Raw genomic sequence first — 24,693 nt, 5'->3', positions numbered from 1 at the left:
TGCACACCATCCTGAAATGCAAATGGGATTTATCTAGTTTTAAAAGTATTCTGTTTCCATGGAGCCAGCCATCACTGAGCACTTGTGAAAACCATCAGTTTTTATTTGTTAAGTGGCATGATGACTTATTACTATTTAATACTTTGGATCTGGTTATGAAGCAGGAGCAGAGTGTGTGAACTGCTGTACACAGAAACAAAGGCTGTTTCCTGCAATAATGGCTGTAATCAAAATGCACCAACAGCCCCACTATCCCTGCACTAACCACTGTTCTGAGTCTCACTGCTGATCCTGCCATGCCCTGCTCTGCTCTTAACCAGCTTCACAAACGATCCAGCTGAATGCAAAGGGTGAGGAAGCAATTTTCCCTATAAGAATTAATGTACTGGAAAGGACGCCTATGACAGGACAGCACGTACAGCTTGGAGGAACACTGGGATCATCGGAGAGGAGACAAGGCTGGTGTTGCATCAGCTGGCATTTTGGAGCACATCAGGGTTCTGAAAGATCTCATCCACTTCATCTGCCAGGCTGAACAGCTAAACATTAGTCTGTTTTCCTGCCCTTCACCTCTGACTGACCTCGATTCATACCAGGAAGATGGCAATGAAATTGTAATGCCTCACAAAGAGGTAGCAAGGATGCTCTCAGTAGAAGATTCAGGCTAGGCATTCAGGCTCACAAAGTAGATACATTAACTCCAAACGGAAAACTGCAATGCCAGCCATTGTGATGTTAACCAGTGCATGTTTTAGAAACACATTCTTGGCAGGTACTGGAGTGAGTATAGATACTTATAGTGAAACAGAAGAAATGGTCAGTATAAAACCTTCTTTAGTGGCTTCTTACAAAGTAAGAGCTGGGAAACATCAGCATCACTATAATGGGACAACTATCATGAGAGAACAGTGAATTAGGTAAACACATTTGGAATTAAATTTACATTTTGTTATTGAGCATTTCTGATTCTCACTAACTTGTACTGTCAAAATATCACAGCTCTTTATGCATCTCTATATTCACTCATTCTTTATTTAATGCATTTTCTTCAGGCTCTTGCAAGATTTTTTTTTGAGGTCACCTGAGGTCATCTCCAGTCCTGGTCTCAATGATTCAAACTATACCAAAATTTAACAAAACTTGAAAAATGGACTGCAATCCTGGGACTACATGTGTTCAAAGATTATGTAGTTCACCTTTCAAACACAGGAACACTGAATCTGAAAACAGAGATGACGCAGCTTGCCTCTCAGGTTCCCATCTGAAGTTTCAATTTTACAGAAAGCCTGACTCCTAAAACATGAATTAGGAGCATCTGGGATTCTCAATATTGCTGTAAATATCCAACTCCTTTATAAAGATTCATTAAATTCTATGCCTCAAGAGTATCATAACCAGCTTGATCATGAGCTGAATGAAACTGCATTCGTCATAGACATTTTTTGAGTGAATTATCTGGCCTTCCTCTCACACATCAGGCATTAGTCTGTAATTTCATAACTTCTCTCCTATTCAGCCACCAACAGAACTTTTTCAAAACTCTCCAGATGAATTTTCCACTGAATTACTACCATGTCCTTCTGCAACTTCTTTGCTTTTTCTTACTTGTGCACTGTCTTTTCCCACAGACACTCTCACTGCAAGATGCCTGTCTAGTTCACAACTGTTTTGTACAAATTCCCCTTCTGCCTATTGACCATGACTACATGCACAGAATGAGCATCAGTTGTTTGAAAAACAAATTGCCATTCCTCTAGCTTCTACAAGTCTTCCTGTAAGAAACTTTGTGATGTTATACATCCAGTCTGCACTGTACTACCCCCAAAGATATGGTGGATATTTCCACAAATACTTATATTCTGTTTATTTTTTGTTTCTATGTTTTTATTACAAACATGTGTGCAGACACCAGTCTCTGGAGTTGAATGCTACTTGGACCATCTTCATACAGAAAGTACTCAGCAAGTCTGACATGATACAGTACACTGGCTAAACATCACACAGGGGAGTGCTGCATATATGAAACTGTGAAAAAAAGACTGTTGTACAGTAAAACATGTAACACACAACCAGTCTGTGTGGCACCTTTTGCTGAATGTGTTTGCATAACCCTTCTCCTCTCAACTGGGTGCATGGAGAGCCAGCCAGGGGATGGAGAGCACATACAGCCATACCCCAAGTGGTCCATGCATACAAAAATCCCTCCTGAGGCATTGCCCATGTAAAAATATACTGAGCCAAACTGCACATGAGGCCTCCAGAGCAAGGAGTGTCCTATGCCTTGTATGGGATCTCAAAGCATGCTTCATGCTTTGCATAGGACTTCCAAGCACAGAGCATGCCTTGCATGGGATCTCCAGAGCAAGAAACATGTTCTGCATGTGATCTCCAGAACAAGAAACATGCCTTGCATGGGGTCTCCAAGCAGAGAGCATGCCTTGCACAGGTCCTCTAAGCATGGATCATACCTTGCATGGGGCCTCCAAGCACAAAGCATGCCTTGCACAGGTCCTCTAAGCATGGATCATACCTTGCATGGGGCCTCCAAGCACAGAGCATGCCTTGCATGGTCTTCCAGAGCAAGGAGCATGCCCCGCAGGTGTTTACAGCTCGGAGAGCAAGGCCCAGGTCAAAGCTCAGCAGGCCGAGCTCCAAGGCAGGACTACTTTTGGGTGGGCGCATGCAAACCACGGCAACCAATCCCTACGAGGGATGTCGGTGTGACCGAATGGTGCCTTCACCCCTCGGTGCACGCAGACCTAAGGGCACACCGCTCAGGGCACAGGGAGTTAGGTACCTCCCCCAGAGCCGGGGTGGGCGGCGGGTACTCCAAGATCCCCTCAAGACACAACAACGGGGATGCGGCGCCCCTAGACCGGGGTAGGTGCGGTGTGAGCCCGGCGGTGCGCGCCGCCGCTCGGCAGGGGGCAGGCCTCGCACCCCGCCGCGCGTCCCGTCCCCACCCCGCCCTCCCGCTCCGGCCGGTGCCCGTCCTAACGGGCGGTGCGAGCCGGGCCGCTCACCCCTCCCCGCCCGCCGCCAGCTCCCGTCAGGGGTGATGCTGGCAGCGCCACGGTGCCTCCTCCGCTCACTCTCCAGTTTCACCTTCAGGATGAACGACTCGGCCTCCCGGCTGCCGCAGCGGGAAGAAGCGCTCCCCGGCAGGAACCAGCGCATGCCGGTGGCAGGTAAGGACTAAACCCACCCCACTCACCCCGCGCCTCGCGGGTGGGGACGCGGAGACCCGCTCGCCCAGGCGGCCGCTGTACGCGTGCGCACACCGCGGCGGTGTGGGGGGACTGGGGAGGGAGTCGTGCTGCGGCGCCTGCGCGGAGGCTGCGGCGCATGACCGGCTGGCACTCAGCCGGTGGGGGGGTGTGGGTAAAGGGTAATATGGCGGCGGGGGAGCGCTCGTGTCAGGCCCCGGCAGCGAAGGGGAAGTCTGGAGGGTGTCTGGAGAGCGCGGTTAATTCGTCATGTAGGTGCACAGTGACGCTTGCTGTGCGCTCTGGTCTTAAGAGTAGGAATTAATCGATTGCTGGAGCTGCCGACAAGCGCGTACTTGTTCTTCTCTTGGCTGTGTATGAGTTTTCCGTTTAATTTTTACTGAGGGGCATAACAGTCCTATTCAGGGCTTTAAACAGATTTCCCTAGTAGTCATGAGAGCATTCTCCCGTTGTGCAAAGTGTTTATCTGTGTCTTTGCTGCAGGTCTCTAACAAAGTCTGTGAACTTAGGGGAAAAAAAAATATTTAAACACAGAAAGGACATAAGTACTGGTGGGAGAATAAGTGGGTGAGCATAGAATCATGGAATAGTTCTCCAGGCTGAACAAACCCAGCTCTCTCAGCCTCTCTCTGTAGCAGAGGTTTTCCAGCCCTTGGATCCTTTTCGTGGCCTCGTCTGTACTCACTTTAAGAGCTCCACATCCTTCTTATGGAGCCCCAGAGTTGGATGCAGGACTGCAGGGGGGTGTCTTAACCATGTGGGGTAGAGGAGGAGAGTCACCTTCTGTTCTGATGGCATGTGTGCATTGAGAGAAGTGTTTTGAAAACACTAAAATCTTCACTGTATAGATACCTGGTAAAACGCTGAAGGTAGCCATAACACAGTGCTGATATGAAAGGTAGCAAGAATACTATGTCTGATGTGGGGAAAGTGGACTCAAAGGAGGGGTGCATAGATGGAGTTGACGTTGTTAGGACAATGAACTCTACCAGGAGTAGTACATTGCCTACGTTAAAGTGGTACCTTCACATTGCTTGTAAAAGCCTGTGAGGAAGATACACAATGCTCAGCAACTCCATAAAATGATTTTGTGCTGTTGTACAAAAGGCATCCTCATAAGGCCAAGTATGATTTTTTCAGCCATTTTTATGTTATAACTGTTATAATGTGGTGTTATGTACGTAATAGCAGTGTGGACCTCCAGTGAACTGCAAAAGTTAACATGTAAACTACTTTCAGAAAAGAATGGCCATTAAATTTTAACATTGTGTAACATTCACTTAGTACCAGTTCTTTTGTTTAAATTGCTCTTAGATCGCAGAATCAGAGGAGTGTTGGTTGGAAGGGCACTCCAGTTCAACCCCTGTGCCAATGATGCACTGCCTTCTTGTCATAGTTTTTCCTTGTGTCCAGCATGAACCTTTTCCAGCACAGTCAGTGGCTGCTGCCCTTTCTGATACTGTCTGATCCTGTTGAGAAGGGTTTCCTGACTTGTCTCTCTCACTCCTGGTTAAGCTGCTGTTAAGATTGCCCATTGATTTTACCCTTTACTAGCTGAAATGCTCAGCTTCTGCAGGCTCTGTGGGTTTGTGTGCTGCAGTCTGCTGACCCGCTTAACTACTGGCCTTTAGGTCTTCGCTGTTTTATTAGTATCTTGTGAACTGAGGGCCTAAAACTGGATGTGGTATTCCAGGTGAATTCTTGCCAGAATAGTGTAGAGGAAGGGTTTTTTTTCCTCACTGTGCTGCCCATGCTCCTTGCAATGCAGCCCTGTAGATGGTTTGCTTTATTTGCAGCGAGAGCACATTGCTAGCTCATATTTAACCTGGCGTTCAGCATATTCACAGGGTCTTTCCAGCAGGTCTGAGATGATCTTGCACTGGTGCAGAAGTTGCGCCTCCCCTTTCTGATCTTCATGAAGTTTCTGTTCGTGTAGGCCTGAAATTTTTCAAGGTCTCATTGAACTGAAGCTCTGCTATTTGGCATGCCTGCTCTCACGCTCTGTTTAGTGTTGCCCTCAAATTTGCTGAGCATGTTTTCTGTCACATCATTCATGTTATTGTTGAAGATATTGAATGGTACTGGCCCCAGCATCAGCCCCTGGGGTAACCTGCTGCACACTAGACAACAAGATATTGATCACTGCCTTGTGAGTCTGGTGGTTCTGCCAATTTTTGATGTGCCTAGAGCCTAGCAGTCTGTTCTTCCAGCCAGTACTTGCTCAGCTTCCAAACGTAAGAGATGGTGTCAGAAACCCTGCTAAAAGCAACATATTACATCCACTGCTTTGCCCTCATCTGCATAGCCAATTATTTCATTGTAAAAGGCAGCTGGCTGTTCAAACTTGATTTGCTTTTGCTAAATGTGTTGACTATTCCCGATTACTTTCTTGTTCTCCATGTGTTTGGAAATAATTTCTAAGAGGATATACTCCACGATCTTTCCTGGGACTGAGCTGAGGCTGAACATCCTGTAGCTCCTCAATCCTCCTTTTGCCTTCTTTAAAAATGTCTGTTACTATCCCCTGTATCTTGTCATCAGAGATCTCCCCCAATAATTGATTTTTCTAGATATCACTATATCTAGATCTGTCAAGGTGTTGTGATAGTCTTGCCAGGAAGCTTGCCTTGCCATTCTGGAAAAACTCTATGTTGCTCCTTGGATTTGAACACCTTTAGCTTCTTTAAGTGTCTATAACCCTTTTTTGCTCACATTGTTTGCTGTTTTTCTTTCTGACTGTACTAGTGCATGGAGAAGTTTTGGAGTAGTCTTTGTGAAGACTTAGGCAAAAGAGGTTTTGAGTACTTTGGTCTTTTCCATACTACTTCTAGGCTGTGTTCTGTATTCATTAATATACCTAGATTTCCTCTGAGCTTTCTTTTACTCCTGTAATTTTTTGTGGAGTAATTTCTTGCTGCCATTTACGTTCCTAGCTAGTTTTTAACTCCAGCTTTGGTCTTTTTGTGCCTAAATGCCTAGGCAATGCTTTTATACCTCCTTTGTCTTTTCTTATAGTTTCTTCTTCTTGTATGCTCTCTCGTTGCGTTTTAGTCTGTTAAGTAGCTCTGTGTTTTTTGACAAAGTTCCCAGTCTTTCTGTTTGATAATTTGTTACGTAGCTCTCAGAAAGTTTTTGTGAAAGTTCAGACCACCCCGAAGAGCACTTTCTCCCTTTGTCAGCCTCTAAGGGGCTTCTACATAGCAATTCCCTAAATAAGCCAGAGCCTGAGCTGTGAAAGTCCAGAATGCTTAATCTGCTTAACCTTTGCAGCCTTCCTTTGGGTCCTGAACTCCATCATCTTTTGGTCACTATAGCTCTCTGTCATCTGCTCCTGCAGTGTCACGAGTTCTTCCCTGCTTTTGAACAGCCAGTCAGCAACCGGCCTCTGGCACTTTAAGTGTGGAATTGTTGCTAGTGCAGCTTCCTGACTTGCTTACACAATTTAGTGTTACCCTCCCAGCAGATTTCTGGGAACTGAAATCTCCCAGGGGCCAGAGCCTGCAGTCTAGAGACTTCTGCCAGCTGGTTGTGGAAAGCCTCATCCACTTATCTCCTCCACACCATCTCCAGTGTTTTCCCTCTGATCTTGACTCAGAGACTCTTAGCAGAAGTGATTTCAGTTTCACACTTAGAGCTCTGTGCCTTCAAGGAGTTTGTTTCAGTAGAGTGCAGCTCCCCATTCTATTATTCTGTGTAAATCTTTCATAAATACCCTGTTCCCATCGATGGCACTGCTTAGGTTGTGTGTGATGTGCCAGGTCTCTGATTCTTGTCACATCGTAGGTTTATGGCCACTCGAGTCTTCTTTGTGAACCAAACTCTGCCTCAGTGTGCAGACACTTGAGGAAAATATTTGCCAGACCTCTCTTTTAAGTGGTTACTAGCACTGAACCTAATCCAGTGACCTTGAGATGTCCATCCTGTTCATCTTCAGTGATGTTGAGGGCCTCTGTTTTCTAGGTGAAGAGCTGCAGAGCATTTAGCTTCTTGTCTGTGCAGTATCTTTGAAGATCCTGTTGATCTTCTCCTGCTGCTCCCTGATGTGATATAATGGATTGACTTCTTCCTGCAGCTCCTTCCCTTGTGCAGCAGCAACTGGATCTAATAGAGCATCCCTGTCAAAGGTGAGGCTGCTGCCACTGCTGCAGTCCCTGCAGAGGAGCGCCAGGCTCTCTCCACAGCCTGAGACCACTCTTAGGAGTTCACTCTGGAGGGAGGATGCTGAAGTACCGCAGGTGTTAGTCATGCCTGGGTCAGGGCATTACGTCCTGGAAGGTGTTTTCAGCAGCTGAGGATTTTCATATGAGTGGCACTTCTGGGCTCTCTGAGCCTCCTGTACATTGTGTTAATTGTGTTGCACCTATGTAGCATCCTGGTCGTTAAGCTCCAAGTTCCTGATGCTTTCTGGGTGCGAGATGGGCATGGCTGTGTTCTGCCCCTCAGTGGGATACATTGCTTGTTGGGGAACCTCTCATGTTGAGGGTTCTTGATTGCCATTCACAAACCTTATGAGTACAGATACTAGGTCAGAGTGCTCTCTCCTTTGCTGGAGTCCAGAGGAGAGGAAACAACAGCAGAGAGAAAAATAGCTGAGTGCAACTTCAACTTGAAAGTTGCATTTTAATCTAGTGCTGTGAAGAGCTAAAGTGCATTTCTGTTCCTTTGTAACGTGCTGACCATGGGATTATGTGAGACTTGACCTTGTCTGCATAACCCTTTTTTTGTTTTATCGTAAGGTTATTGCTAATGAAAGATCTGGTTGCAGTCAGACGCTATGCCAATGATCAATGATTTAAAACATTCTTAGGTGTGCACTTAAACACAGAGCTCTTAGTGCAACACTTTAACCCCAAAAGTTCGTTATCCCTTGATACACAAGTAGGAAGATACGGAGAGGGAACAAGACTGCAGTTGGCACTATCCCTTGTAAAATCCAGTGTCTATTTTTGATAACCAAAACTTAAGGAAGACCTTAAGTAATTCATGACAATTTAAGAAAAAGAAACAAAACTTAGTAAGTGTTTGGAAAATGTAACTTCTGCTGACAATAAAAATTAACTTTGCTTGGTGTACATCTAGTTGAAAACTTTTTTTTTTTTTCAGAAAGCAGGCAAACTGGCAATTTAATTATGATCTAAATGTTTCATGAAACCTAGAAAAGGCATAGTACCATGCTTTTTGTCTTCATGAAGAAAACTGTACCGAGCTGCAGTGTTTGGAAGTTGAAACACAGCAAAGTGATTCAAAATATGCACCTTTTTAATGGTGTTATGAAACATTGGAGCAATTTATGAAATTTTGCTGAGCATCCTCTGTCAAATGACGTTTTTAATCAATGTTTTCTTTAAAGAGCATGATCTGATTCAAGCAAGAATTAATTAATGGAAATACTGTGCTCTTTTATATACAGAAGGTCAGGCTACAGTTCACCATGACCTGCTCCACATTTATAATTATTGCCCTATTAATCTATCAATATACAGCTAATAGGCTTAATAGGTTTAAACAATTGCGAGACTGTCTACCCATGAGCTGTACCTTTACTGCCTTAAAAAAGTCAACCCACTACTGATGTGTATGTTTCAACCTAAGTACCTCTGCTAGGAACAGAGCTGAGATGGGATTTCCTCACATTACTCACTGGGACAAAACTCCTTTTATATTATTAGGGGTCCTTGACTAGTGTTGCTACCACTATCATAAAATAGTCAATTAAATACTGTAAGCAATACATCCTCACATCCTCATAAAAAGCATCCATGTTTCAGCAGTAAGGTAACTAAAATTAATTCTGTAAACTAGTTATACTAGCAAGGTAGAAGCAATAAATGTGATTTTACTTTAGAGCATGACATTGTATTACACCATTGTAAAGAAATAATCTGAAATAATATTTTTTTAAATGAATGCAGCAGCACTACTGCAAGCAAAGAAAACAGCACAAAGAACTCCAATTCCCAGGTTTTGAAATTTGTTGAAGATCAGATAAATTGAACTTGATTATGAAAAGAGTAAGTGAAGTTACTAATATTTTTGTTGCTTTCAGCTCACAGTATTTTTTTATGCCCATTTAACTGACTTCTACAAACAGAACCCTTTGTAGCACAAACCAACTATTTCCAGTGACTTCACAGAAATCCATCAACCTTGTTATTTATTTGCCTTGGTATTGTTAAAACAGATAGGTGATCTCTGAGTGAAAGCGTGTGTCTGCCCGAATTCATTTGTATGGTGACCAGGGGCTCTTACCAGTGCGTATTAACTGCCGGGAGGGAGTAAGGGAGATGGACACATACTCTTCTCACTGGTGCCCCCTGGATGGACAAGAAGCGATAGGCACAACTGGGATGTAGGAAATTCCATTTCAACATAACAAGGCGGCTTTTCTTCTCTGAGGTTTTTCGTCTCTGAGGTTAAACAGTACAGCAGACAAGTTGTTACTTCTCCATCCTTGCAGGCAGTCATGACCTGACAGGACATGGTCCTGAGCAACCTGCTCTAGCTGACCTGGCTCTGAGCTGGGGAGTTGGACTGGCTTATCTCCAGAGGCCCCTTCCACCTTCAGCTGTGCCACGACTCTGCACATCCTCTTAGCTGTAGCTGTGGTGGTAGCAGCAGTGTCCATCTTTTGTAGGGTACTCCAGCAGTTACAGAATGCCCTCAGGATCTTGACAATCTTCTTCTGTTGGGAGACTGAAATGACATCTTACACAAATATATTAAAATAACCAGCCAAAGCTTACCTGGGATGATGGCATTTCTTTAAGTGACTGCAGGAGGCTGGAGCCAGACCCCCAATTCTGCTTTCATTCTGGCCACACTACTTTTACATTTCTGCTTATGTAACAGTCTGACCCATTGCAGAGAGGGACATGCTTTCTGTCTCACAGGATGCTCCAAGTGGTTAGAGTACACTTGTGAAATACGTTTCAGTTTTCCCCAGGCTGAGGAGAAGTATGTCTTTTTTTTCTAGAGTTTCTAGAGGATGTACTGAAGTTTTACAACAGGGATCACTTCCTTTTCCTTCAGAGACACCCTTCTTGACATTAAATTTATGCAGAACATAAACAGCTGTTTTATGGGAACTGCTTTATTCTTCCTGTTCTGTCCCCTGCCTGCTGAGGTAGTACTTGCTTTTCACAAGGTATAGACATTGGATTCCACCCTGAATGACTGCATGAAGAAATGTATAACTTCTATTGTTATCCGGAGATAATTTCACAAGACATTTTTAAATGAAATTATATTAGGTATCATATACCCAAGTTATGACATGTTTATTTGATTTCTAATGTTGCATTCAGTTGGACATCTTTCAGTCTTAATAGTTTCCAAACACAATGAACATTCGGAAGCAGAAATAACCCTTTAAATTGTTTCACTTCTGTACTTGCTTTAGTGGAATTTAGCTCTTCATGCTTATCTTTTTTACCATCCCTAAAACACTGAACAGAAGTTACTGGGATTGCACTAGTGCCCTGTGGTCTGATACTTTAATTTGTCTCATCCCCTGCAGCTTGGAGAAGATGGCTAGGCTGCATATGCTGCCACGGGCACGTGGAAAGGACTTTAGACCAAGACTTTAACTATGTGTCTTTGTGGCCAAGGTGCAAAGGCTTCCCAGTGGGATTTGATCCCTGTGGGCATGTGATCATCCAGTAATTCAAATAATTCAGCAGTTAGTGAATCTGTATTGTCATGAAAGTTTAAATAATGCTGACTTGTAGAGATACAACAAAGTGTTGTATTGACTGAAACCACAAGTACTTTCTTACCAAGGGTGAATGGTAAAATGGAGAATTGCTGCATGGGACAGCCTGATCCCATGAGAGCTGTGAATCAGTATGGCATGGGAATCTCCATGGGTTCGTGACCTCTTTGTACTGTGCAGCATTAGGGTAAAAATCTGGTACCTTGTGCTTATTTTTTTGCCTAAATATATATGCAGTATTAGGTTGAGAAGTTTTAAAGAGATTTTCCCTGGAATTTTGACAGCTTGCTGAGTAGTGCAAGGCACAAAACTTTGCAATAGAATAGAACTGCAAAATAAAAATCATAGTATCACAGTATGGTTTGGGTTGGAAGTGACCTTAATGCTCATGAAGTTCCAGCCCCCTGCCAGGGGCAGGGACACCTTCCACTAGACCAGGTTGCTTCAAGCCCTGTCCAACCTGGCCCTGAACACTGCCAGGGATGGGGCAGCCACAGCTCTTCTGAGCACCCTGTGCCAGGGCCTCACCACCCTCACAGGGAGGAACTTCTTCCTCATAGCTAACCTGGATCTTGCCTGTCAGTTTAAAGTCATTCCCCATTGTCCTATCACTATATGCCCTTGTAAAAAATCCCTCTCCAGATTTCTTGGAATTACATGCTGAGATTCAAATCAGAGTTTAAAGCAGAGTATGTTTCTTTGTGGAAGCACCTCACCCCCAAGTAACTTTATTATCTGAAAGACAACTTCTGAAATTTGTGGTTACAACATCTTTACAGGTAGGTGTGAGATTAATTTGCTTGCTTATCCTGTCTGTAATACCATGGCTTTTTGTCTTTCTCCTTTTTTCTTTTCTTTTGCACCTTGTCAGGTATTTATATCTAAACACTAAGCAGCTCGTTTTCAAGCCAAGTGTACAACTGTAAATATTGTACTGTCATTGGAAAAACAGGAATTATTTTTTAACCACACATTACATTTACATTTTGGAAGATCTTGCAAGGCGAAGCAAAGGTTAAGTCAATCTAAGTGGATTTTTTTGTCATTTGCATGTGCTTTTTAGCTCTTGGCAGCTGGAAAACAACAACAAAAGGAAAGTTAGTATGCACACACAATGCTTGATAGATTAAAAGCATACAGGAAATATGTTAACAGAGCTGTACATCCATCTGTCAAAGGGTGCTTCCAAGGTAACACCACCCCAATATAAAACCTTTGCACTTCTTTATCACCTCTAAGTACACTGCAATAGAAAGGACTTTATCATTCATCACCAAGCCCTCTCCAAAAAAACCCGGAAAATCTCTTGTTGGAGTCCCTGGAGTTCCTGGCAGGCTACTTAGCATGCCGCTCACAGTTGAATGTGTGCGCTGGCATGAAGCAGTGCTGCACAAAGCGGTACCCCCAGGACCACGGTGGGGAGGGTGCAGAGGATACTCTCCCCAGGATTTCTCCTGGCAACAGTGCGGGTTGCTGGGAAACAGAACTACTGAAACGGGGAGAAACTTTACCCAACTGGCAGCCTCTTGAATGCAAATAAGGCTTGAAGGAGACTCCTCTTGCTGATACTGTAATTTCCCTCTCTGAAATGAAAAATGAATCCAGAGGTTCTATATTCAGAAGATTATGTGTGGATGCTGCTCTAAGGAATCATTCGAAGTTGTGTAGTAAAAGAGGATAATTATTTCTAGTAGAAGGTAGCGGTGTGGCACGCTGCATTCAGTAGCTTCTTGTTGCTGCTGTTATGAAAAGAGATATAATGTCTGAATTTGCCAAATTTGTGTTGTTAAATAAACCTGTCAAGAGAATTAAACACAAGGGTTATATTTATACAGGTTATTTTTTCGCTAGGGAATATTTTACATTATTTTGCTTGAGTCCTGGGATACATTTGACTTCTTTGGCTAATTGTGTCCATTTATCCTACACATTTAGGTAATATGATTTTGACTCAGAAAATAAGAAGGTTGAGAGAAACATCTCACTTCCTTTACTTGGTGTCCATGCTACTACTTGAAAGCCTTTTGTTCTTGGATGCTAAAATTTGTGGTGTCAGCTATGTCTTCAGTTGTGCCTGTGTAACTTGAATGAACAAATATTTTTCAATGTGGCATGTGGCTGACTTCATCATAACCACACAAGCACAAAGCATGTGACTCTTTATTAGGGACTAGTGATAGGACAAGGAGTAATTGGTTCAAACTTAAGCAGGGGAAGTTTAGATTAGATATAAGGAAGAAGTTGTTTACTGTGAGGGTGGTGAGGCACTGGAATGGGTTGCCCAAGGAAGCTGTGAATGCTCCATCCCTGGCAGTGTTCAAGACCAGGTTGGATGGAGTCTTGGGTGACATGGTTTAGCATGCGGTGTCCCTGCCCATGTCAGGGGGGTTGAAACTGGATGATCTTAAGTTCCTTTCCAACCCTAACTATTCTATGATTCTGTGATCCTGTGATTCTATGTATGGGGAAGACTAAGTTGATTTTAAATGATGGGCTGTTGCAACTATTAATATACAGGTAGACATTGCTGGAATACTGGGTAGTACGTCAGGTTGTGCGCTGGATCGCACATCTGCCTCTGTAACGCGCATTTGGTGAATGTATCTCGCAGGTAGAGACATGGGATTGCATTGCCTATTGCTCCTTCTCTTTCCACACCAGACAGGAGAGTATGGGGGGAAAAAAAACTTGTTCTGACTTCATATTGTCCCAGGTGCAAAGCTGGGACAGAGCACTGGAAGGCACTGCATATGTTTTTGAATTGCTGCTATAAGTATGGCTACAGCAATATACACTTACACAGTTACACCTTTATAGGTAAACCAGGCACTTGCTGGTTTAATTCATCACATATTGAATGTCAAAAGACATATAAACTAGGTGAACAGTGCACCCCAGATGTCTTTCTTCCACTGGCTGCAAGGAGAGTGTCCAGTGACCAATTGATTTGTATTTCAGTTATACAGCTGTTTATGTTGGTTAAATCATCAACACTCCTGTCCCAGTCTTCTTTTGGTTACTGCTAAAGTGATAAGGCAGTTGCCTAAAACAGCAAAACCAGGATTCAGCAGCATCTTTAGGTCGTTGAGAGCACTCAGGAAGTACAATACTGAAACTCCTCATACTTCAAATTACTTGAATGAAGTGCAGGATAGACCTTACATGAGGTTACCATAAGGCAGATTTAAGGTTGTTTGAATGCTTCAGCTGTTAACCTCTGTGTCTTAGTCCTTTCATGTTTCTTTGATGTGTAGTATTTACTTTGTGCTTTTTTTGGCTTAAAAGCTTCTGTGGCTTAATAAATGTCTTCCTGTCAAATTTATACCTTCAAATTACAGCAGAGACACTGCCTTCACTTCAGTTCTATGTAATTTTTATTAAACTTACTTTTACTTTGTGACCATTGAATTATTTGGCTTATAATTTGTGGTGTGATAGGCATCACATTATTCACATGCTATTATTTTATTTATTATGTGTAGAACTTCAGTGGAATAGATACATTTGTATACTGCTCTTATTTTGTTACTCACAAATTTTTACGATACATACGAAGATTGCATTTCAGTTTCTAGTACAATTAAAATAATACACATAAACTTGTCACTAAATTGGAGAGACATCAATTTAATAGATGGACCACTTGGTGGATAAAGAACTGGCTGGATGGCCGCACACAAAGAGTTGTGGTCAGTGGCTCAGCGTCCAGCTGGAGACCAGTAACGAGTGGTGTCCCTCTGGGATTGGTGTTGGGACCGGTCTTGTTTAACATCTTCGTCGCTGACATGGACAGTGGGATTGAGTGCGCCCTCAGCAAGTTTGCTGATGACACCAAGCTGTGTGGTTCGGTTGATAAGCTGGAGGGAAGGAATGCCATCCAGAGGGACTTTGACACTCTTGTGAAGTGGGCTGATGCCAACCTTATGAAGTTCAACCATGACAAGTGCAAGGTCCTACATCTGGGTCAGAGCAATCCCAGGTACAGCTACAGGTTGGGCAGAGAAGAGATTCAGAGCAGCCCTGTGAAGAAGGATTTGGGGGTGTTGGTCAATGGGAAAATGAACACGAGCTGGCTTCAGTGTGCGCTTGCAGCCCAGAAAGCCAACCGTATCCTGGGCTGTATCAAAAGGAGTGTGACCAGCAGGTCGAAGGAGGCGATCCTTGCCCCTCTGCCCTTGTGAGACCTCACCTGGAGTATTGTGTGCAGTTCTGGTGTCCTCAACATAAAAAGGACATGGAACTGTTGGAACAGGTCCAGAGGAGGGCCACGAGAATGATCACGGGGCTGGAGAACCTCCCATATGAAGACAGGGTGAGAAAGTTGGGGCTGTTCAGTCTGGAGAAAAGAAGGCTGCATGGAGACCTCATAGCAGCCTTCCAATATCTGAAGGGGCCCTCTAAGGATGGTGGGGAGGGACTGTTCATTAGTGTCTGTAGTGACAGGACAAGGGGCAACAGGTTAAAACTTAAACAGGGGAAGTTTAGATTGGATATAAGGAAGCAGTTCTTTACTGTGAGGGTGGTGAGGCACTGGAATGGGTTGCCCAGGGAAGTTGTGAATGCTCCATCCCTGGCAGTGTTCAAGGCCAGGTTGGATTGAGCCTTGAGTGGCATAGTTTAGTGTGAGGTGTCCCTGCCCATGGCAAGGGGTTGGAACTAGATGATCCTTTCCAACCCTAACTATTCTATGGTTCTATGAAATAAGTCCTTAGTGCAAATAAGATAAAAACCTGCGATGTTTATTGCAGTTTCTTTTGTATTGCTCATAGTTAATTCCTGTTGCAGATACGCAGAATTGGAGTTAATAGTATTTCATCCACCTGAGTGAAGAGATTATTTTGGTCTTAGTTTTGAAGACAGGATCTTATTTTCTGTTGAGTAATCTGTTTTTTTTTTTTTTTTTTTTTTTTTACTGTAGTTTGGGCTTGGTTTTTAAAGAATTTGACTTCCCAGGAGCTTCCAAAGGTGTTTAGAGGACTGCCCAAAATTCAGGAATGACTGAGAAACAGAACTCTAGTGGGAATCAATTTTTATGGTGTCCCTCAATATAAGATGGAAAGCTCTCGTCTTAGGATGCATGCTGTGTTTGAGGGTAGAGGTTTGGTGCCTGAGACACCGTCTGATAACTTCTGTTAGGAACCCAGTGAAAAAAATAGATGTGTAGTGCAAGGGATGCTTGTTCTAATTAGACAATGGATGTGCTCGTAGAAAGCCTGAAGCTTTCTAGTGAAAACATGCCACATCGTGGACTACAGCTATGGACTCAGAGAACACTCCACTACCGTTGTGGGATGCCAGATATTTTCCACAAACTGTGGCCATCTCTGGCCATTGTGTAGGAGAAATGTATCGGTATTGCACCCTTGTTCTCAAAAGGAAAGCATGGATAGGTTGTTAATGTCGGTGTTGGCCTGTCTGCTCTCACTGAGGTACGTTCTGGGTGATGTTCATGCTTTTATGGAGGTCTTCCTGTTTCTGACATTCCCTTCCTGTACCTGACATTTTTTACTATTTACAGGCTTAGATCCTAGGATCATAGGACACTCCTGGACTTTGGGAGATCACTGGTTTATGAAATCAGTGGATTGACAGCTGGTCTACTGGGTCTTCCTGGGTTTTAGTGGTCTGTAATCATCTGCTACTTTCAAATGTTGAGCTTACATTTAAAAAAAGGACAAAACAGCATGTCATGGAATCAGTGGATGATTTTCCGATATGTTTTAGCAAACTGCAATAAGATTTTTTCTAAGATTATCAACAGCAAAGTAACTGCACCACAGATAGCTTTAGAATGCATAGGGTCCATGGGGGCTATTTATATTGTTGGCTTTCTTTTGTTTATGTTCTTCCTTAAGGATTCTTCTTCTTTCCTAAATAGGGATGTGTGAATCTACTTTTGCACTCACTGAGGTTGATGTGTGATGGAGAGCAGAAATTAAATCTCACCTTAAAGAGGTTGCACTTAACTAATAAAAAACTGCTCACAAAGTCATAATGCCTAATTTTAGTAGCATCTTGAGTGACAATTTTCAAATTACTATTTAGAAAGGGAACAAGAAAGAGAAGTAATCAGCAGACAAACCAAATGTAGAGGGTCAATTCTTAAGCAGAATGCACTAATATGTCTTTATATGAAAAAGAAAAATATCAGATGATCTAGAGAATCTAGATTCTCAAGAATCTAGTGATTCTCAAGATACTGATTTCAGAACTTGTCTAATGAGCCCCCCCCCTTTTTTTTTTGAGTTAGTTTATTCTGACTCTCCTGTTTTTTACAGTTTCTCCCATCAATCATAAATTTAGTGATTTTGGTATAATTGCTCTTGATCACAGCTGCAACTTTTGAAATTAAGCAGTAGGTCCAACAGACTATCTGTTTGCCATGTTCACTTCTTCAGAAGTGGAGCATTATGCTTCCAAAAAGTGTCTTCTGATGTTGTTGGCAGCTGGACAAGATTCCTGTTTAAAACACTGCATTAAGCAGTGCAGGGATTTGTGGTAGGACCTTATGCCTTGTATTTTACAGTTGAGTGGATTAATGTGTTTTTCTTACCAAGTTGCTGAAATTTCTTGCCGTTTGATTTAATTTGTTCCCTTGTGTCATTCTTAGTCATCAAATTGCTTTTAAAACTACCTGAAATGTTCTCTTTTACTGGAGCCATCCCACTCAGGACAAGCTGGATTCAGACTCTAACGCTGGAAACCCAAATGGGCATTGCAGGCTGTTTCTGTGCCAGTACATTGAACTGTATCAGGGCCCCAGTTCTGCAGATACAGCTCTATAACTCAAATCATCCCTGTTAAACTGTTAAGACATATCCTGGGTCTGCCTTTGCTTTAGTCAACCAATACGTTTCTCTGAAATTCCTAGACATGGTTCAGGAGCTAGCATGGATCGGGAACTCTTCCCAGTTGACATTTTGATGCAGCCATCCTTTTTCAGAGTGTACAAGTCTGGTGTGGCTGTGCTTGAGCTGTTGACACAGGTCCAGAGGATGGGACCTGTGGTCACGAAGTACTCATCAGCAGGCCTTAGGTGTCTCTGCAGTCTTTGGTGATGCGGAAGAGCAGACTTTCAGGCTTGCCCTCTTGCATTTAAATGACTAAATTTTCCCCTAAGTCCTCATTAAGAAGTCATCCTTGTGTTGAGCATTTCACACACCAGTTAAGACTTACTCAGTGTTTGATTTAATTTACAACAATTAAAAGCAAGCTTTTTAAATGAGACAGAAAAGAGGATCATAAAATACGTATCCTTGATGTGTGGATATCTGTGTGCAGACATTCCTGGGTACTACTGTTGTAAAAGTATTGTTAAGTATAATGAATGTGGAAAATGAATAAAAAATTGCACTCTCTGGGCTGATGACTGGATGCGGATGAGGTTTTCTGAGGTATTAATCTCTGTAGAACCATTTAAAATATTTAATTTGTTAAAACTGAACTAGTTAAGAGAATATTGAACACAAAATAAAGTGCCTTGTACCTGGATTTTACAATAAAGCCCTCGTTTAGTGCAAAATAAAGAATATATTTCCTCACACATGAGCCAACAATTATGAGAGGGTAGCCTGACCATATTTTGGATCAATACTCTTGCTTAGTTATTTGACTGTTTCAGAACCTTCTTTTTTATAATCAGTGAAGATACTGAGAGTTTCTGTCTACTTCAACTCTATTTTCACTCTATCAAACTTAACTGGAAGCAGATTCCATTATGAGTAACTATTTCTACCTAAAGTGCTATGCATATATTTTTCATGTTGCATGTTGTAATTGCTTTTCTAAATGACAGTCAGAAATGCCTGTGAAGCTGGGTTCCTAACATTTTGAGTTTTTTAAGTATCTGTTTTTCTCCTGAGATCTAGAAGGAAATTATAAGCAGTTAAGGGTACAAATGATGTTTAAACTTCCATGTGGCACTTATATATAATGTATATATCTAAAGTGTTCCGGGTGGTACTGGATGTAGAAAATGGGAAAACACTTTAATCCATCAATGCAAATCCTATTTGATATACTCAGAAAACCAGCTGGTCCTCAAAAACCTGAAGAAGAATATGTTTAGTGAAGATTGACCCATGTATTTCGCAATTTCAAATTGGGGCGTAATGCAGCAGATGATGAGTAGCTGAAGTATATTCCCACAGTGGAATATTTAAGAAGTTGTTGACAGCTTCCCATAGAGTTTGGACTTGCAATTTTTTTGCCTTGCAAAGCTGGAGAACTCCACTCAATAGCGTGATGGTGTGCCAGCCCTAAACACCACACTGCGGCATAATCCAGGCATGCAGATTTGCTGCTTTGATTTTCACCTGGATTCAGCTGGAAAAATCAGTTCCTGGTACTAATCCTTTTCTACAGCATCACCTGACTACTGCAGCATCCCACAGAAAAGGCCACAGTCATGCACACATTATGTTGTCAAAATGATAAATGATGGTGGTGAGTGGTCAGCCGCAAAGGAAAAGGCAGTCTGTCCTGGAACAAAGTTAATTGAGTACATGTACAGCTATGCAAAACAAGCTGTTGGAGGCAGTAACTGATAGGGGTATCTCATTGGTCTACTGACCAATAGCCCTGGAAGTCTGGGGGACCTGAGGTGCATGTGGGAGATCACATGGATAGGGACATCTTTGACCAGACCAGGTTGCTCCAAGCCCCATCCAACCTGGCCTTGAACACTGCCAGGGATGGGGCAGCCACAGCTTCTCTGGGCACCCTGTGCCAGGGCCTCACCACCCTCACAGGGAACAACTTCTGCCTAAGAGCTCATCTCAGTCTCCCCTCTGTCAGGTTAAAGCCATTCCCCCTTGTCCTGTCCCTACAGGCCCTTGTCAAAAGCCTCTCTTCAGATTTATTGTTGGCACCTGTAGGCACTGGAAGCTGCTCTAAGGACTCCCCGGAGCCTTCTCTTCTCCAGGCTGAACAAGCCCAGCTCTCTCAGCCTGTCTCCATAGGAGAGGTGCTCCAGCCCTTGAAGCATCTTCGTGGCTTCCTCTTGACTCACTTCAGTAGCTCTTTGTCCTTCTTATGTTGGGGACCCCAGAGCTGGATGTTGTCCTTGCAGATCTAGTCTTTCATTCAGGTCCAGAATTTTCATACATTTATAGGCCTTTATTCTTGTTTTCTCATATATTTTTTCCATTTTTGTGGTTGAATCCTGGAATCAGCACTTCAGCTGTTGCTGCCTTCTTTCGCTGCTTCTGTTTGGCTGCAATATTTCTCCCCCCTCCTTCCCCCCTTATTTCTCTCAGTATTCATTCTCCTTTTATATTGGTCTCTATGTCATAGCTACATTCACTCACTTATGGGTTCTTAGAGCTTCACCAGTGTTTGACTATTTAATAAGAAATGAAAATTGGAAAAGTGGAGGGTCATTAGGCAATTGATTTTTGTCGTAAGATTCTCCATAAGAACAGTCCAGGTAATAGTAGCCTTTTTTCTGTCACATAATGTACTTTCACCCTTTAATAATATATCAACAAAGCATCTGGCTCCAAAATTAGACTCCTAAAACACCTCTGGCCTTCTTCTTGGAGGAACTGGCTTCACTTATCTCTAATGGGAATGCCCAGAAATGATAAGAGGAGTGCAGTAGCAGAAAGGTTAATAGAGTTATCCCTGACATGACAAACATGCCACTTCAAGAATGCTTTTATTTTTAAAAATATAATGTTTTGGGGAATATCATGCACATGCTGCTTTTGAGCAATATTCTCCTATCAGGTGCTCAGGATGAAGTGTTTCACAGCTTTCACTGATCTGTAACAAATACTCTGTCAAGGAAGATGAAAAGGGAAATGAGAGGTATACCTGACATTAAAGTTTTAAAAGTAACTACTTGGGGTTAAAGTGTCTTGATGAGTTTTCAAATAGGTAAAGTTCTTTCAATGTGTACAAATACTTGTTAACATTTGTAGCTTGTATTATCTGTATTCAGACATGTATTTACTGTTTTTCATGAGAAAACCATAGGATCATAGAATGATTTAGGTTGAAAGGGACTTTAACTACCATCTGGTTACACCCACTGCAATGGGCAGGGTAGACCTGAAAGTGGGTTTGCATTTTGTTCATCATTCTCTCATGGTAATTCTTCTCACAAAACTTGCCTGGTAGATTTGCCTTCCCTGCAAGTGAAGAAAAGCTTTGGTTATATGGAAGGACAGCCAATCTTCTCGGTGACTTGTGTGTTAGATTCCGAATATAATAACTTAAATGAATGAATAGCTTCTTCTATTCCTAAGTTTTCCACTTGTAAGGTAGAAGTCATGCTCATTTGGAAGGTATACTAGGACAGGTATCCATGTGTACTACTTTTGCAAGACATAGGTGTATTTGGGTTAGATTGAGAAATATATGAATAAAGGGATTTTGAGAAAACGTGGAATAAGAAGTCGTCAGGAGGCTATTGTAGGGACAATTTTATATGCACAAATTGTAGGGGTATTAAGGTGAAATATTTAAAAGTTGGAAAAAGAATTGGAACTGAGAGATGACCAATGCACAGATAAAGATTATTTTTTTTCCCTAATTCCTACCAGAAAGATCACAGTGATATCTAGATATTCCAAAAGAATAAATTTGTAGATTTTTCTGTGAGCACGGGGTTGTAGATGGAGTTGAATGACAGACCTACATGTTCTGTAATGGTAAACCTGTCAACAACAAAGATGGTCAGATTTGGACTAGAGATAGATAGAAGGATACTTGGAGAGCAAGATATCTTAATGCAAGAAGGAAAGAGGAAATGGCTGACATCAGAACAGTGGGACACCCAGATGAAAACAAGAAGAAAAACAAATTGAAGAAGCTAGTGGGGAAGGTGAAAACCAGACAGAGTACATGAAAAAAAGTTCTGAAATACAAGGTGTGAAGAAAATTTTGTATTTTCTTCCTATTTGGAGGCTAGTGGATTAAGTGGGATGCTAGATTAATCTGGGCTGGAAATTTATTTACGTGGTGAAGGAGAAATTGGTTGCATTCTGGCAGCTCAAACTGGAGGGAGATGCATCTTGGGAGGTGTCACTGAGGGCGGTGTAAGCATTTCAGTGGAGTGGGGCAGAACTCTAATTACAGAGTATTTAAGAGAAGAGAGGGAATTAGGAGGGCTACAGCAAACTACACATTTGAAAAAAATGATTTAAGACAGGAAGGATGTAGTCATTTCTGCAATGAGATCCACTATATTTGGAGCAGGGGATATTGAGAGATAAAATAAGGGTCTTCATATTATTAGCAAGGCTCTTCAGGAAAGCATTTGGCTACTCATGAAAGTATTTGTTTTTTCTGCCGTACTTTCAGTTAGAGTAATGTAGAAATAGTTAAAATTGTTTATTTCTGTTGGAATTATATATACATATTTTAATACAGCTGAAATACTCTGTTGTTAGTACATACAGTTTTTGAAGGAAAACTAATTAAAAGATGAGTTTCTAATAGTGACAGCTGAAGTAGGATAGCCTTTCAGAGGTAATTCCCTGACAGTAATTTCTATGAAATCTTTTTGTTCCCATGCCGATGCCTGATGGTCTCTCTGTAAAGGCAAACTGACGCATTAGAGTTTTCTGTCAAGTGCACAAAGGAAAGAAATAGAAAAATTACACATGGTGTATCTTTTTCCGAGTTGTCCTGTCATAATGATGCTAGGTGCTAATTGAAATGATATGATGTGCAATATTTTGAGGCAAAAATGTGATTTTAAAGTTAATGATGTTTCTTCTGGAGTTGGGAGGCTACTGGGGAAAACATGGATAGGACTTCTACAGTCACTGGAAACACAACAAAGGAAGCCTTGGGAGAATGTCTAATTTATCCACCTGTCTGAAGGTCAGTTAATTAACCTATTCTTTAAAAAAATCCCCAATAGTTAAGATTACACAGTCGCTCACAGAGCGCAGCAGTTGTTATCTTTATAAAGTTTTTGCTTAAGGCTTAAGCTAGATCTTTATTGTTTTGGTTTAACTTGTTTGATTTCTTGTTCTGCTCATGGTACTTAGAACAATTACTATTCTCCCATTAAGTACCACAGTTTCAGTATTTGAAGGCTGCTGGCAATTTTTTTCTTGATTGAATAGGTGTAGCATGGGATTTAGTGCTGGTTTCAGACCTGAAATGGACATATTGAAGGTATAATGGGGGCTTATAAGGCTGCTGGGGAGGGACTCTTCCTTAGGGACTGTAGTGATAGGGGTAACGGGTTAAAACTTAAACAGGGGAAATTTAGATTGGATATAAGGAAGAAGTTCTTTACTGTAAGGGTGGTGAGGCACTGGAATGGGTTGCCCAAGGAAGTTGTGAATGCTCCATCCCTGGCAGTGTTCAAGGCCAGGTTGGACAGAGCCTTGGGTGACATAGTTTAGTGTGAGGTGTCCATGCCTATGGCAGGGGTGTTGGAACTAGATGATCTTAGGGTCCTTTCCAACTCTAACTATTCTATGATTCTGTATAGTGTATCTCAGGGCTCTCTGGGTGTGTGGGCTCACATTATGTTCCATGGAGGTGTAGACCTGGAGTGAAGCCTAGAAAACTTGCTTTATAGGCTAAAGAAATGGGTGCGAAGAGCAAGTGAAACCGAATTTCTTGATAAATTTATTAGGAAGTGATATCATTGTTCAGCTTGGAGAAGGCTTTAGGGAGACCATAGAGCAGCCTTCTGTACTTTAAGGGGGCTGACAAGCTGAAGGGAGGCTTTTTACAAGGGCGTGTAGGGACAGGACAAGGGGGAATGACTGTAAACTGAAAGAGTGGAGATTGAGATGAGATCCTAGGAAAAAGTTCGTTCCTGTGAGGGTGGTGAGGCCCTGGCACAGGGTGCCCAGAGAAGCTGTGGCTGCCCCATCCCTGGTAGTGTTCAAGGCCAGGTTGGATGGGGCTTTGGGTAGGCTGGTCTAATGGAAGGTGTCCTTGCGTGTGCTAACGGCTTGGAGCTAGATGACCTTTAAGGTCCCTTCCAACCCAAACTATTCCATGATTCTATGATTTACCTACTGAATTGCCATACTTGGTGTATCACAGACATGCACTTGATGCAAAGATGGACAAGACAAATTAAATAGTTTACAACTGGCAAACATTCTCACCTAGCCCTCTCATTGGGCTTTAGTCTGCTTTCCAAAGACCTTTGAGAAATGTGAATTTTAAAGAAACACTTTTAAAATTCCAGGGCTTTCCGAGCCTGAGAAACAAAGCATGCTCCTGTGTTAGACTGAGGAAGAATATTTTTCCTCCTTTTTTAGCCAAGTGAACTATATCCCTGAATCAAACAGGGAAGATTTAATCAGTAAGTCCAAATAACAGCTTATCCCCGAAACATCTGGGACTCTATATGGTGTCTCTCATCAAGAAAACAGTAGTATCCGTAGACATATAAAATGCTACAGTTAGGGAAGTTTTGTTGTTTTTTCTTTTTTAGATAATTTATTTTGCTCATTAATGTAATGCATATATTTTAAAAAGTTGGCATTTTGCCTTGGCAAATAGCTTGAAGATTAAAGAAAGTTTATTCCTGTAATTCTCCTCTGAATTCTTGTCATTTATAATATCTTAAATGAAGTTCCAAATGTAATTTTCTGTCCTTAAAGTCTTGCAATGTACCCAAAATTTTTCCACCAAGTTAGCTGTTAGCGCTGAGCTATTACTCCTGTGAAAGCCACAACCAGACCTTGTGCTTTTGAATTAGCAGATGACATCATTGGCATCTACGGATGTGTGGAGATTGCTGAGGATTTTTTGTGTATTAGCTGCAATCAG

General features: G+C 42.2%; 1 protein-coding gene across 1 annotated transcript in view; it reads left to right on the top strand.

Moving 5' to 3' along the window:
• The first annotated feature begins 2,653 nt into the window (after positions 1-2,653).
• MSRA (methionine sulfoxide reductase A) overlaps positions 2,654-24,693 on the top strand; it is a 291,015-nt gene continuing 268,975 nt past the window's right edge. Inside the window, exons 1-2 of the mRNA XM_065681883.1 lie at positions 2,654-2,880; positions 3,112-3,188. Of these exons, the coding sequence (XP_065537955.1) occupies positions 2,681-2,880; positions 3,112-3,188 (277 nt within the window). The 5' untranslated portion in view covers positions 2,654-2,680. The remainder of the gene's footprint in view (positions 2,881-3,111; positions 3,189-24,693) is intronic.

The sequence above is a fragment of the Lathamus discolor genome, chromosome 5, assembly GCF_037157495.1.
Source record: "Lathamus discolor isolate bLatDis1 chromosome 5, bLatDis1.hap1, whole genome shotgun sequence".
NCBI classification, from domain to species: domain Eukaryota; kingdom Metazoa; phylum Chordata; class Aves; order Psittaciformes; family Psittacidae; genus Lathamus; species Lathamus discolor.
This window is presented reverse-complemented; position numbering and strand designations above follow the sequence as displayed.